At 35.8% G+C, this 15,111-nt stretch overlaps 1 protein-coding gene across 1 annotated transcript in view; it reads left to right on the top strand.

Annotated features, from left to right (window-relative positions):
- Positions 1 to 11,593, top strand: part of LOC133533701 (actin-associated protein FAM107A-like) — a 42,871-nt gene extending 31,278 nt beyond the window's left edge. The window contains exons 3-4 of the mRNA XM_061872732.1: positions 3,551 to 3,654; positions 8,579 to 11,593. Coding sequence (XP_061728716.1) covers positions 3,551 to 3,654; positions 8,579 to 8,724 — 250 coding nt within the window. The 3' untranslated portion in view covers positions 8,725 to 11,593. The remainder of the gene's footprint in view (positions 1 to 3,550; positions 3,655 to 8,578) is intronic.
- The last annotated feature ends 3,518 nt before the right edge of the window (positions 11,594 to 15,111 follow it).

Genomic DNA, 15,111 nt, shown 5'->3' with positions numbered 1-15,111 from the left:
CTCGGTCTGGTGTGCTATTCCAATCGTTTCCCAATCGTAGTCGAGTCGCACGCTACTGCCAACCACCAACCAGTATAAGTGAATAGCTGAAAATTTAAACACAAGTCAGAGTTACATTTGTTGGACTGGGCGCTCAACTTTGTAAGCAATGATAACACACGGTCTGTTATTTCCGCGCCGCCGGCAGTGCGCCCTGACGGAAGGAAGCAATTCCCAGTCGGCTAACGGGAGTGCAACGCTATACGCAAACACTGCAGCTATAGGAATGTTCCCATCACACCACTGAGTCGTCTCGCCGCACTGACTTCCCAGAGTTTCCATTACAACAGATGGCTAAGACGGTAAGCCGAGGAAATCCAACTTTTCTTAGTCGAACTTTAATCTTACGTTATAGGAGCATTCTATGCAATTATCAACCGTTGTCCCGTAAAAACTCGAATTAATTTCTGAAGACTTGCAGGTACAAGAGTTTCCTTTTCTGTGACTAATGGACAAAAAGATGCACAGAAAAATAATCGCCTGCTTTCAACGCCGAAAAAACTCGCAACTCAGGAAATAAAGTTCGTGGAATGCTCCTACAAATGTTCATTATTATTTAGGTACCACAACGGGAATTAAACGTGTAAAATGACTTAAGTTTTAAATTTACCGGTTTTATTTTAATAATTTAGGTGACAACGCAGTCCTCGAAACGTCGGAAGTAAATTTAATTTTACGTGATTAAGTCCCGTTGTAGTAAATAATAATGAGTGAAATTCGTGAAAGTGTGTTCATGCTAATTTCTTATTTATTGATAGAAGTAATCACAGCTTTCAGCCACATTCGATTCGGGCATCGCGTGAAATGCCCGAAAAGTGCAGGTAACCAAATCCAGTGGAAGTATAAGCCATTTCCCGATTAATCAGTTGTAAACATAGCACGCAAACATTAAACTTTGCTATCGACATCGCCGATCTGATCGCGGAAAATCAATCGCAAGACGTTTATATCTGATACGATAACTTCGTTACTTCGCAGTTGCCGACTTGCATTTACTCGCTCCGCGGCCTTTACTGATTGCATTTCTGATAGGTACGCGCGTATTTGAAGTCTGGAGGCCCAAAATATCCTCATCGTTTGCCGGTTGCATATTCTTATTTCCACTGTACAAAATATCGAGCTTTTGGTATCCAAATTGTTACATGAAAAGTATTTGAAGTGCCCAAGGCAAGTTTATCTAGTCCCGAGAATAGCCGTAGGAACTAGTTTGTGCGAAAGCGACATTTATCTGAATCTCATCTTTCGACCTTAAGGGAAAATTAGGTAGAGTCTTGTTCAAATTTCTCAAGTAAGTGGACAGCTTGACTTATAGAAGTTCTTAAGAATGTCTTTGCTGCCGTTTTGACGTGTCTTTAGCCCTTAAACAATTTGATATTGTTTTCTAGTCATTCGATTACGAACTCTTCTTCTTATTCTTCGATTCTTATTGTAAATATGCGTTTTTGTTTGAACGATGGCAAGTTTGTTGCCGCTCTGGACTTAGGGTTAAACACAGTTACTGCACCTAAACTTATGATCCCCGTCGTCGAACTCGAACCTCGGGCGCCAGTTACTTACTCTGTTCTGCCTGGTGGCCTGAATACGATATGTAAATAGCGTTACATTTCTCCAACACCGCTCGGGCTGTAATTAGTCGGGATTAAACCGTTGGTACCCGTGGTAATGGGACGTCAACTCGATTCCAGTGCACTTCTCCCGCGCCGTTTGCAGGCCAATCGTAAATTTCTGCTCTGCTGAACTCGCTGATTGCAAACTTATTTTAGGCTTATATAATGGAAAATATCTACGTGTTTTTGTTTGATGTGTGTACACGCTGTCCGGCTTTAATTACCGACTGGTCTTTTTTTGCTGAAACAGAGGTGTGAAATTGAATCTGTTTATAGCAATTTCGGATAGTATTCAAGAAATAACTCTACTTATAGTAGTGTAACATTCCTGTACATGTATCTCTGTTGTATCGTTAGTTATTGCATAAAAAATAGACGACATGTTTGACGTCATAAATGCTGCACACATGCAAGTTATATATTCCTTTGCGTGGGAAATATTTAAAGGAACTGTAGTCAACACACATATCTATCTCATCTAATATTGAGTGCCTACTGCATTAAATTAACAACAATTGCGTAATTTTATTGTTTATCAAATGCATAGGTATTATTGGGTTGTTGAAATCACTACATGTTTATCACGTTGAGTAGATTATAGGTACATGTGGGTTGGTTAGTTAAGTAAGTGGGAGTACCTAACTACTGATAATTATTAACCACATTAATATTTGAGTAGGCTAACCTATGATTTCGTATTAGGTATGCTTTAATGGTTTGTATCAGTAATTATTAGTGATCATTGATCTGTTAAACTGAAAACTCCTAAAAAATCTTTTTATTTTATTTAATAGTATGAAATTTTCCTAAATGATATTCCTAGATATATTAAATATATTGGCTAGTAACAGTAACTTCTAGAAAAAATAGCTTATCGATGCCTACGGATTGAACCGACCTTGTGCGTAACTATTATAAGAGTACGGTTCACGCTGCTATTTTAGTTGAAACGTTTTTGTGAGATTAGACGTGTGAGGTGCGAGTAAATGTTTCATACAAATGACCTGTCTGGTTACTATCAGCACTATATCTTAAACACGATCTTATCACCAATCCTTCAGCAAACACTATAAATACGAGCAAGCATGCAAACTTTATTCTCCTTGTAGTCAATGTTTTAATGTGGAAAATGTTTATCAAACAATAGCAGTGCAAACGATATTGCTAATTAACACGTGATTAGTGTTTGGTCGTCCAAACATTACCTTATATGGCCATTAAAAAAGGAAGTGATAACATTCAAGTCTCCGATAAGCAGCTTTGAATTATCGCAAGTTCACGGTAATTCAGAGCGTTAGGTTCTGTTATATTTAGGGTTGCCATAATTATTGAATTGAAACTAATACGGGGTAAGGGGGTAGTAATTAGTTGGAGAGACACTGGTTCAACAGAGATGATTGTTACCATATATTTATGTAGGTATGGAACAGCTAAAAATACGGGACACGATACTTAATACGGGATGTATGGCAACCCTAGTTCTACTAGGAAACCAAGTATACGAGCCGCCGGATAGTAAACGGGTGCCTTAGCTTATCGCTTGCCAAAAGGCACATGTGAGTTGCCGACTTTTTATGTATTAACGACAAAATTTGTCAACATCAAAGGTCGGCAAATCGCGACTCGCGGGCCGGATGCGGCTCTGTGGCTCTGCAATTGCGGCTATTCAAGACATCTACCCAATAATACAGTATATCAGATTTATTAGATCAGTGAAATTAACTTATATATTACCTACGTTTTGCATTTTTCGATTCTCGTGATAGAGAACACTTAATGCTCGATAACTCAATAGCTAATCAATCAAAATTAAAAAGGCTAATTATTAATGTATTTGATAACATTCAAGTGAATGTTCTTTGTATTTATCCCTTTATTAAAGTTTTCTATGTTATCTATTTCAGAGGCAAGAACGTCCTGAACCAGAAGAGCGAACTACAAAAGGCCCTTTCAAAACACAAAGAAAAGCAGATCTTAAATCAAGTTAAGGAACACAAGGAAACGCCAGGTAAAAATATTTTCTATGGTTCTTATTCAGTTAAATGTCAAGGTTAAAAGCTTATCTTAGGTATTATGATGTATGACGTCATAATGCTTCTCAACAGATAAAATTGCTAGTTTTACTTTGAGTAATAGTTTAATTTAGCTTGTGGTTTATAGTTTAGAATTAAAAACTATGCAAGAAAAATAATAACGATTTGACTATGTTATCTGCAGTATCGACACGTTACAAATACGACATGATTTTTTAACATTATTGGGTCATAGGTAACGAATGTAAATAGTAGTTTATGTGACTGCTACATAATGAAAGGCATTAAAACACAAGTGTGGGTTTAAGAAACGAAAAGAAAGTGAGTTTTAATGCCTAATTATGTGGAGTTACATACACTATTTTATCTACACAAATTATAAACTTTCTATGATATATTCACTAACCCAAATTACAGCCAACATTGGGGCATCGTTGCTCTTTTGGCGGAACTCGCGGATATGTGGCGGCGTCGCCGAAATTTGTTTATCGCTCATTTTAAACGAAACTTTTGCTATAGTTACTTTAAAGACAACAAACAAACTCATTTTATATTTAAAACTAATTAAAAGATAATCTGTACATCAAATGGCGGTAAATGAAAACTTTTTTCACGCTTGTCCCACATTCGTAGTTTTTTATTTTTATTCAGAGACTTTCCGTTTCGTGCGACACAAACCAACATGCGAGATTTGTCAAAATTGTATGCAATTTACGTTATAAGTTTGATATGTATAAGAAAATCAATATTATTTTCTAAATGAATTGTGCTAATTACCTTGACCGAACGATTTCTAATAGGTATGTATAATTTAGATTCCGCTAAATTCAACTCATGAATTAAGTTAAAAAAGTACTTAATTAAATTTCCTTAATTGCTAGGTTGCATTACTATTGATTGACGGTCAAGCAATAATTTCAAATGTGAAATCGCTGCAAACTGCGGATGATTTAATACAATACTTGCGAATTGAACGATTCTATAGATTATACAGTGTGTATTTTTTATATAACCGCAAACTTAAATTAGACGTCAGTTTTAGTGTTATAAAACGATTCTGAAAGATTTTTTCAATATAGTCTTAACTACCCGAGCATAATTAATTTTGAAATTTTTTCGAGCGGCAATTTATTCCGTACAACATGGTCACTTGTGACAGTTGTGACGTCGTGTCATTAAAAGCGACGTTTTGAGTTAAAACAAAGTAGTGATACGTTGCTTGCTGAATTATTTTATATCGAAAAATAAAAATCAACCATTTTTTATAAAAGCTATGAAAGTGTGTTCATTAAAGCCTAAACTAACTACCTTTTAATTATGCGGTCGTATCAAAAATACACGCTGTGTATCTTGCCTAATAAAAAACTAGTTACCAGTAAAATTAATAACACTACATATCTTGTGTTATACAAATAAATAGCGTAATCGTCATCGTAAAAATATACTTACTCTTTTTTTACTTCGTTGAAATAAGGTAAAAAGTTAACTTCATAAAAATCTTTATAGAGGTTGCCCAGTGCCGAATATATACAAACGTGCACTCCCAACATGGATTCGTGTTCCTTATCAGTGACAAGTTAGAAAATTATCATCTTATCCGCGCCGATATATGTGATGGTAACTGTACATAAGTTGCATAAGGCCATAAAACTTAAGGTAAATAAACAAAACTCGATAATCTCTATGTAACCTATCGGAAAGGAGAACAATTATGCAATATATCACCCGAACTTGAAAGCTCCCTGAGCACTCGGACGTCGGTATTCGATACCAATCCATATCGGTATAAGGACGGTATTGCGTTCGATTGTTTAGTCGCACGTGCCGCATAATATTAAGGGAGTATCCGTGTATGGCTACTATTGGGTACAACATAATTCATAATAATAGCGACAGTAGAAGACGCTAATAATCTTGGCGGAAGGAAATTGATGGCTCAGATTTCTTGAACGATATTCGACTAATAATTTCGGTGTCAAATTATGGCGATTCATACAAATCGACGAGACCATGAACTAATCTACTAGTCCATGACGAGACTGAACTTTCAATGCCAAAATCAAATTCGATAGTTTAACTACCGCTTATTAAAAATTAATATAATTATGTAGGTATTAAAAATGATTTTTAATGTTGCATTGGAGGGATATGCTCAATTAAGAGCAGGTCAAACGAATCCTTTGCTTTCTGCTTAAAATATCTAAAATGCAAAAATGCTTTTAACTTTTACATAACTTCATTATTTCCAGTCGGCGCTATTGCGTTTACAGCAATGGAATTCTACACTTTCCAAAAGTTTAATAGCTAAATTGATAATAAATTGACATTGTTACTCAAACTTGCTAACAATGTTAACTTGAAAACATGTAAACAATGTTGCTAAAACAAAAGCAAAAATCAACTTGTTATAAACAGAGTTCATGACATGGCGATCATATAGTGACTTGTGATACTTGAAATGGGCGTAAATATGATAAATTTTATAATACGAAGAGAGTTAATGTGTTGTCACAAGATTCTCAATATTATTGTGAGCTTTCAGAAAACACTGTAAAATTGCGGCTAAACGTTAAAAATGTGTTAACAATGTCGTTCAAATACTGCAGTATTCCACAATGCAAGCTTTATTTTCGCACTTATTCCGGTATTATAAAAACTGGTTTGAGGCGAGTTATCGAAGTTGTTTTTGCGTGCATATTCGGCCGGGCTCCGGTCCGGACCGAGCCCATACGACACAGGTGCAACGGACGTTCACCTCGATCCCCACATGTCACTCAATCTCCTTAACCTACTACCTCGCTTTGATATGCGCTCCAGCAATCGTTCTCTTTCGCGAATAAATACCTATTCATGGTGTCATATTTTTCTTTGACATGGAGATTGCTTTAGCTGAGTTATCCAAAGATTGCTGAAAACCACTACCTATCTTTTACGAGTGTTGCTTGATTTAGAATGTCAATAAGATTGAAAAAATGTGCATATTATTTAAATTTTATTTAATCCCTCAATTATTTCTTTTATAAGTACATTAAATTCTCTGAACAGGTATGCGATTATTATCAAAACTGCATTACATGTTTCATCGAAATAATGCAGCATAGTTAGCTTAAGTTATGTGGAATACTTGCGGAAATGATCGATCAATACATTAACTTTAATATGCGAGTTACAATTTATTAATTGTGCATTAATATTGCTAGTTGCTACACATATCTTCTTTGACTTGTTTTAAATTTCTGGTACTTGCACGGATGACTGACAAAGATAAAATGACGAGGTTTAGTAATTCTTAGGTAGGTATCAAGTTTAAAAATACTTGCGTGATTAGCTGGTTCATTAGTATGTACTTATTCATTTTGGCTAGTCGTACTAGATTGCCAGTTATTCATGTATTTCCTTTACGGATGTCGATAGCCAAAGTTAATTGAAAGTGAAATTACATGCAGTGTCCAGTCTCTAAACCGAGCGAGTCTAGCGTGGGAGAAATTGCCTTATGCCGCGGACTGCATTGCAAAATGCATACATTAATTCACTTGATACTTCCTGATTGTTAGTGTTTACACTTGTGTGAACAATGTTCATTAGTGTTTTGTCTTGTAAGTTGCCCCACTACTAATTAAAGACGGTTGATTCAGCGGTTGACTTCAAGAATATGTCTCAGTCATATTATTATTTGATGAAGTAGAAGGGCACCCGACTATATTATTTATAACTATGTCCTTCAAGTCATTCTTACCTATGATGTATTTTTTTATACTTGTTTAAAAAAAGTTGCTAGGTTTTCTTGGAGATTTGTTTTAATCTGAAATATATTTTCTTAACTGATACATGAAATACAAACCAGTTTCAGAAATAAGCCTTGTTTTTTTATGATTAATTACTATTTATAGTTAGTATTAACTTGCCGGGACCTCCAAACCGAACAGTCTACACACTGTTTAAATTAAAACGATAATTTGGACCAAGCAAACATTTAGATTACGAAATGACGTTATTTAAGGAAAAATAATACTTGCGGCGTGACTGTGTGGCTGTGGTACCTACTATATATACCTAGTCAAATTCCAAATTATTCGTGCATGTGACCAATAATGCCAAAAATACCTAAATATTTCGTTAATGAGGTCGTGTACACATATCTATTTTGGTTTGAAGGTCATTCTAGAAGGAAAGCAGGAGAACGAGGATCCTATAAGTAGACTAGGCTTGCATGCTAGTCTGTTCACGAAAATAAAGGGATAAAGTATTGGTTTGAAAGTTAACCTAGCACGGAGTCTCAAATGTCTCAATAATGCATAGAGAAGCCGGCAGATGACCGAACGAGATGCTATTATGGAACTTTCAGTTGGAGTAGCAGAGAAAGTGTTATGATTGTTTGTCCTTGATACAGTCTAATTTTTTATTCTCCACCGTAAATTTTAGTATGGCTTATGGTGGGCTACAAATAACCCGACCAAATTACGTAGGTTGTTTTTGGTAGGTTTTTTCAGGAATGTTAAAACGTGTTTTTAAATTGGGGCATTGCGTAATATGTTCTGTCCCTCACGGGCGCACGCGTATAGCATATGTAGTTGATCCTATCATCTATGCAATAATGTAACTACAGGCTGGTTTTCGATAAAGTTTACAAGGTGCGAAATGTTAGCCAATTTTAGTAGTGAAACTGTTTTTAAATTTTTAATTTAAGTCATTAGTTATTTTATCCCAGATTTAAAACTTCCTAGTAAAATGTGGGTGGTGCACATAATTGACGCGAAATCGATCGGAGTCGTAAGGGCGATATTGTATTTATGCAACCAAATCCGGAAACTTATATCGCCATAGTTTGTCAACGCACCGCGCCATCTATCGAACGACAGTAGATGTTTGCATAAGTGAGCTGTGCTTTTCTCGTTGCAGAACTAGAGCGAGCCATAGCGGAGCGCGCGCGGCGGCTGGAGGCGGCGGCGCCGGCGCCGGAGCCGGACCCGGCCACCAACGCCACGCTGCAGGAGCTGCGCGCGCGCCTGCGCCACGCCGCCCCCAGTGAGCCCGCGGCCCGCTAGGTGCCGCTACTAGCTGCTTAAATATTAGTGCTAATATCGACACTAATCGAACCCTGAAAATTGGAGAGTGAACTGAAATAGTGACCATAGAATGCCGCTCCTAAACTGCCAAATTCTCGTTTTACTAGGCTTTTGATATTTTGGAATTGCTCGACACTAGACAAGGTTCCTTTTAAAACAAGAAAAAAAAAGAGAATAGTCATACATCCGATATTTAAAAAATAAATTTTGGTATTATGACAATTGAGAACATGATAATTCAACCGTCAGCAATGCCTAATTATAATGATGTACCTAAATGTGGGAGGTGCAATATTGCTAATAATTTTATGGTAATAGCTTATGGATAACAAAAAGAAAATGACAAGGCACTGAGAATTTAGTATACATATTTCTGTAGGCCTAACATATGTTTTTCTAATTGTGTTAATTAGAGAGGGACGGGTAGCGTAACTCGCGGGCGAGATACTGTCGCGCCGCTCCTGTGCTGGGCCTACTGTAGCGGCATCTAGTATATTGTAGATCAACCCCTTATCTAATTACATGTTGTTAATATTTATGCTTAGCAGTCATCAGTATTCAATTGCCGTAAAATTAATATTTACTATGGCTAAATCATACCATTTTTGGCTAAGCTTGAATATTGACATAAATAATTTCCAATTTCATGTTGAGTATTACATTAAACTTCTCGTTACCTTCTTACTAAATTCTGTAGTGAGTGAACCTAAAAAAAGTATACAACATTGCAGGTAAAGCCCTTTATTCAAAATGAAAAAAAAAAAATTGTTTCATTTTATCTTGAAAGTAATTTAATATTATCAGTAACGACTAGAATTAAAATTATAGCCATGTTCTTTGTAGCCATAAATTAAGATTCTGTAGACTATAAAATACTTGACGAATAATGGAAATAAACATAAAGTCGATATTAAGTGAGACTACTCGCGACATCTAGTAAGGGCATTCAGTAACTCGAGCCCCCTGTTGAGTAGGGTGACGGAAACTTCGGGCATAACTTTAATTTGAAGGGTTATTAAAATATAATATTGTTGGTTGAATGAGTGATGCGATAGCGGGTGTATTGATTATATAAATAGCATGAGCAAATGTGGTAATAATGGTGATGTGTGCAGTGTGCTTTGAATGCGAGTCATAGTTTTACGGCTATTGGTTGACCTGTCGTACAGGTATTTGGGATTCACTTTGAGTGTCGCAAATATAGCGTTGCGTTCTTGGCATTTTGATTGCACTATGTGCATCGGTAAAAGTTGCTTTAACGGCTACTTAGGTGTGAATACAAGGCGCTTCAATCGTCGTTCGTACTAACTTTGGTTACACAAACTGTATTAACGACGATGGAATCGCCGGAAGAACAACCCCATAAATTATTTATCTTCAGGACAGGAACTATTATTTTGTTACCGTATATTAAGTACACTATTATTTCAGTTCGATACTACGTATACTTATAAATCTTATAATTATCGTCTCGAACAAACGACTGAGAAGGGACTGCATGAGGTATCTAATTATAATAAGGGTAACGTCGTGTAACCAAGAGAATGAAATATTTTTCTAAACTTTTTAATGTCACAAACTTAACATTTTGTCGTCTGTAGAGTTCATTTATAAACATTTACTGTTCTCGTTAACTCCTTACTTGTCTATCATAATACCCATGTGTATCGAGGTAATTGTGTAATATTAACTATTTTATTACATACTTATAGAGTAGGTAAATGTTGAAAAAGAATATAGAATGTATTATTAGTGAAAATAACTCGTAAGCGTGATTTAAATGTAATAAATTATTTTGAATTACAAAATAGAATTCTTATGAATTGTAGAATCAACGATATTATATTCAGAAACAAACCCATAGAGACTTAGACCTAGTTTATTTACAGATAAATGTTGCACAAGTATCCAACTTCTATGAACTTATTAAGTGCACCAATAACCTATAGATGACCAGTACGTTTAAAAGTGTTCATAAAAGTGATAGATGATAATATTTTTGTATACATCATTATTCCGTAGACTAAATGTCTGCAGGATTAAATTTTTATAATGGTTGTTTTGTTTGGTTACCCTAGTCCTACGCTTTTTAATTGGTTTTTAAAAAGTTAATTACCTAACTAAATGTATGGAGTCAAATTGAAATCATAAATGCATTCTAACGAGATGCTTCGAAATCATAATGATACCAAATCTTAATGTATGTCTATTCAAGTTGGTTTAGGGCGTGTAACGAATCTCTGGATAATTACTATATTATAAAATAACCACATTCTACCTTTTATATGCTATGCAGTGTCGTATAATTATAAATTGTAACTTTATTTTTTGTTGCTCTCCAAATAAATATACACAAATGGTATGACAGTTCAAATTATGACCAATAATGCCAACCCACTTAAAGGTGTAATTTCTAAAATATTGGGTTCTCTCCATTGTGCCTATTATATATACATATACGTAGTTGTTATTTACTTTCAGAGTATTAATTATTTATATCAGATTAAGGTAGGGATATTATAAAGGATGAGAATTCTCGAAAAGCTACGAAATTTGCATACCATTCCACTTGTTATTCTTTCACTACGATGTTTTTTTTTATTATTATTGGGAGCTGCTTTTTGTATGTTAAGTGTTAAGTTGTTTGTGTCCTAGTACAAAGTCTTCAGTGCAGGGCTATTGTTTACCTGATCTTGTGTAAGCAACGTGGCCATTTTATTTTAATAATTTAATGTGAATTATAGTATTAAGTAAGTTACTCTTCGTAATGGCAGACAACGTTTTCACAATGAAAACTGTATTAAGAATTCAATAATTTCTATAGACAAATAAAAGTGTTTTAGCAAAATTTAGTTTTATTTAGTGTGCACATTAAAAAAAGTACCTAGCGAATAACTATTATATGTATCATACTGGCAAAGAGCATATAATCACTACGTTTTCATACTGGTATGCAAATAAAGATCTCTATCTCTAAAAAAAAAAGTTAAAAAACAAAATGGACGACCTACATTCCACAGATAAAACACAGATGATACGCAATTTTGGAATTATTCGAACAGAGTTGCTAACCCGCGATTTTTCAAATTTGCCGCGTTTTTCTACTGACAAGATTTGCTTGACCAACATGTGACCCAAAGAGTAAAGTAAGTTGACCTCAATTAGTAAGAAGTTGTGACAAAAATAGTTCAATATTTCAATATTCTAAGCTGTAATAATACATATTAGATATATAAACACCTAATTAAACTTACAAATGCCCATTAGACAAATAGTTAAACTTAAGTACCTAAGAATTTAAAAAATAAATAAATGGGGGTAGGTATAGAAAGATGTCGATTTTTGATGGCTAATTGATGTCTAATTTAAATGTGCTCATAATATGTAGAACCTAAGTACAATATAATGCTAAGTGTCTAAAAAATAAACATATCGGTGCGGACAGTAATCATCTTAAATTAATAAGATATAAGACAGATAAATAAACTCTAAGAAAAAACTTGCCTCGAAAAATCAAGAAAAGATTATGCTCGAATAGATGGCGATATACCTTTGGCCCATACTCGAGAAGATGTTGTACACCGTTTGATATTTAACACATATCTGAGAGAACATGGGCCAAATAGCTATATGCCATTCTAGGAGTTTTAGTTTTGTATCGAAAGATGGCAGTAAATTTATAGACTACAAAATTTACTTTGACAATACGCCTCTATACTAAATTCTCCTTGCTAAAAGTAAAGAATTATTGATTGTAATAGAGAGGTTAAATAAAAACGTGCCCCTAGTTTCACAGCCAAAATAGATGGTGCTGTATTGTGCCATATGTTTTATGAAGTTTTGAAGAGCTCTAGGTCATGAGAGCGAACTTTGGGTTGGGCCGAAGTTTCGCGAACGCCCCAGCTGCATGTCGAATTCTAGCATTTATTTCAGCATCTAGGTCGCTTGCTGTTATAGTGCCACCAAGATACCTAAACCTGTCCACTCGCTTCAACATCTCGTCACCGATACATACACTTTAATTTGGCGCGTTATCAGGAACGTTAGCCATGACTTCAGTCTTTTTGACATTTTGTTTAAGATCAAATGTAGTGCAAGTATCATGATGTGAACACTTGACATTAATCTTTGTAGACCTTCCGCATAATTGGAGACAAAGCATAGATCGTCCGCGTATGTACATATTTTCTGTCATGACGGCATAGAGTACTTTGGTACGGGATCTCTTCTTCTTCCTCGCGTTGTCCCGGCATTTTGTCACGGCTCATGGGAGCTTGGGGTCCGCTTGACAACTAATCCCAAGATTTGGCGTAGGCACTAGTTTTTACGAAAGCGACTGCCATCTGACCTTCCAACGCAGAGAGTAAACTAGGCCTTGTTGGGATTAGTCCGGTTTCCTCACGATGTTTTCCTTCACCGAAAAGCGACTGGTAAATATCAAATGATATTTCGTACATAAGTTCCGAAAAACTCATTGGTACGAGCCGGGGTTTGAACCCGCGACCTCGGTACTTGGTACAGGATCTAAACCTTGAAATATTGAAAAGTCCTCCATCCATACGGAACCGAATGCCTATGCATTCTGACCAGTAGTCATGCTACGTGACGTATGTGCAGGCGACTTAGACTGTCCAAGTCTCCAATCCAAAATATACTTTCGAGCTCCTCTCAAATTAATGTGGTCTACACACCTCTTCAGTCTACCGAAGACAAAGACTAATGCCGGAAAACGTGCACCTGTATACAGAATGGGCGACCACTACAATAAGTCTCTTCTCGAGATCGATATATTCTCAAAATCCCGCGCCCAGAACAAGACAGCAGTCACAAATTTATACTGAAATAACATTATAGGTAAATACCTAGGTAACTTTTTCCTTCCTATTTAGTTACATATATGTAATTAGTATATATACTAAGTTTACGTAATTAGTTTAAGTGCATACGTATATACACTAAGTCTCTCTAAACACTTGTAATGTTGTAAACCGCATGTTAGTGAAGTGGTATTAGGTATATGTTCTTCGTCCATATAGAAGAATGCGGATCGGAAAAGCTGGCAGCACGCGTCTCGCACTGATTTCGTCCGCTCCGAAGTGGTATTAAGTATATGTTCTTCGTGAAATACGTATATGGAAGCATCTGTATTTAAGGACATTTATGCTATTTAAGTTTTTGTTCATGTCATGTATGTTTTCTGTGTTATCTCCTCAATAAATAAATAAAATACCTAAATAAGTTCTTCAAAGACAATGCAAAGTAAAGTGCAAAAAGAGCCAGTGCAAGAACGCAGCCCTGCTTGCCCCCGCATGAAACGGAGAAAAGCTCAGGCGGTTCACCGTTGATTGTAATGCAGCACTTCATTTCATCGTGTAGGAGTAGGAATCGCAGTAGTTTCACAAACTTGTCAGGCCATCCAAGTTTTACCAAAATTGTCCAGATTGCTTTGCGGGGGACGCTGTCGAAGGCTTTCTCATGATCTACAAAGCACAGGAGGTTGATGTTCAGTTGCTCTCTGCTTTCCTTAAAATGTATTAACAGTACATATGGTGCTACTTTATCGCCCTAGTGCGGTAACTCGCATTATACGTGCGTATGTCGAAAATTTAAAGAGCCATATGGGCTGTAAAACGTACAATAGATGCGCGAAAAGGTAATTCGCCACGCGTTGCGAATTTCCTATTTTCGCATTTGTATCGTAATGTATTTGCTTTTACTTACTTACCCTTATATTATATTCAAACAAAACAGAATTAAATACCTAAGTAGTTGAAAATGTATTGGTATCATGTTATCCAATGTTTTTCGTTAACAAGCTTATCATAAACGACGATTTAACGATGATCGTCAATCACGATGAAGTTTCCTTACTTAAATTATGCTTGTGCTTGATACTTAGAATAATAGAAAATAACAGCCCAGCCCGCGTAGCCAGCATGCATGTCAATCGTTAACGCTCCGCAGCGTAGCGTAGCCATCTCTCTCTATCACTCTTCCATATTAGCGCGACAGTAACAGTACAGAGCGTTAACGATTGGCACGTTGGCTAAGGAACCGCACAAAATCACCTTTTAATACAAACGTAGTCCTCATTTTCCTCTCTGGATATTAGCATTACTGAAAATATTTTGACACAATTGGTTGTATATCAATCACGGTTATGTAATTTTTAGTTATTTTAAGAGTTAGGACTATTTAAAAATTTGTGGAATATCTGTTTTTGGCTCTAATTTTTATAATAATCAAAAAATCTAAAAAACTCAAACGTAGGGACCATGTAGGGACATAGCTATGGTTAATATAGGCACATCAAATTTTGCAAAAATATTTTCCATAATGTCAATACCCCGAGAGGAAAATGAGGAC

This window comes from Cydia pomonella, unplaced genomic scaffold (genome assembly GCF_033807575.1).
Source record: "Cydia pomonella isolate Wapato2018A unplaced genomic scaffold, ilCydPomo1 PGA_scaffold_202, whole genome shotgun sequence".
Classification (NCBI taxonomy): Eukaryota; Metazoa; Arthropoda; class Insecta; order Lepidoptera; family Tortricidae; genus Cydia; species Cydia pomonella.
This window is presented reverse-complemented; position numbering and strand designations above follow the sequence as displayed.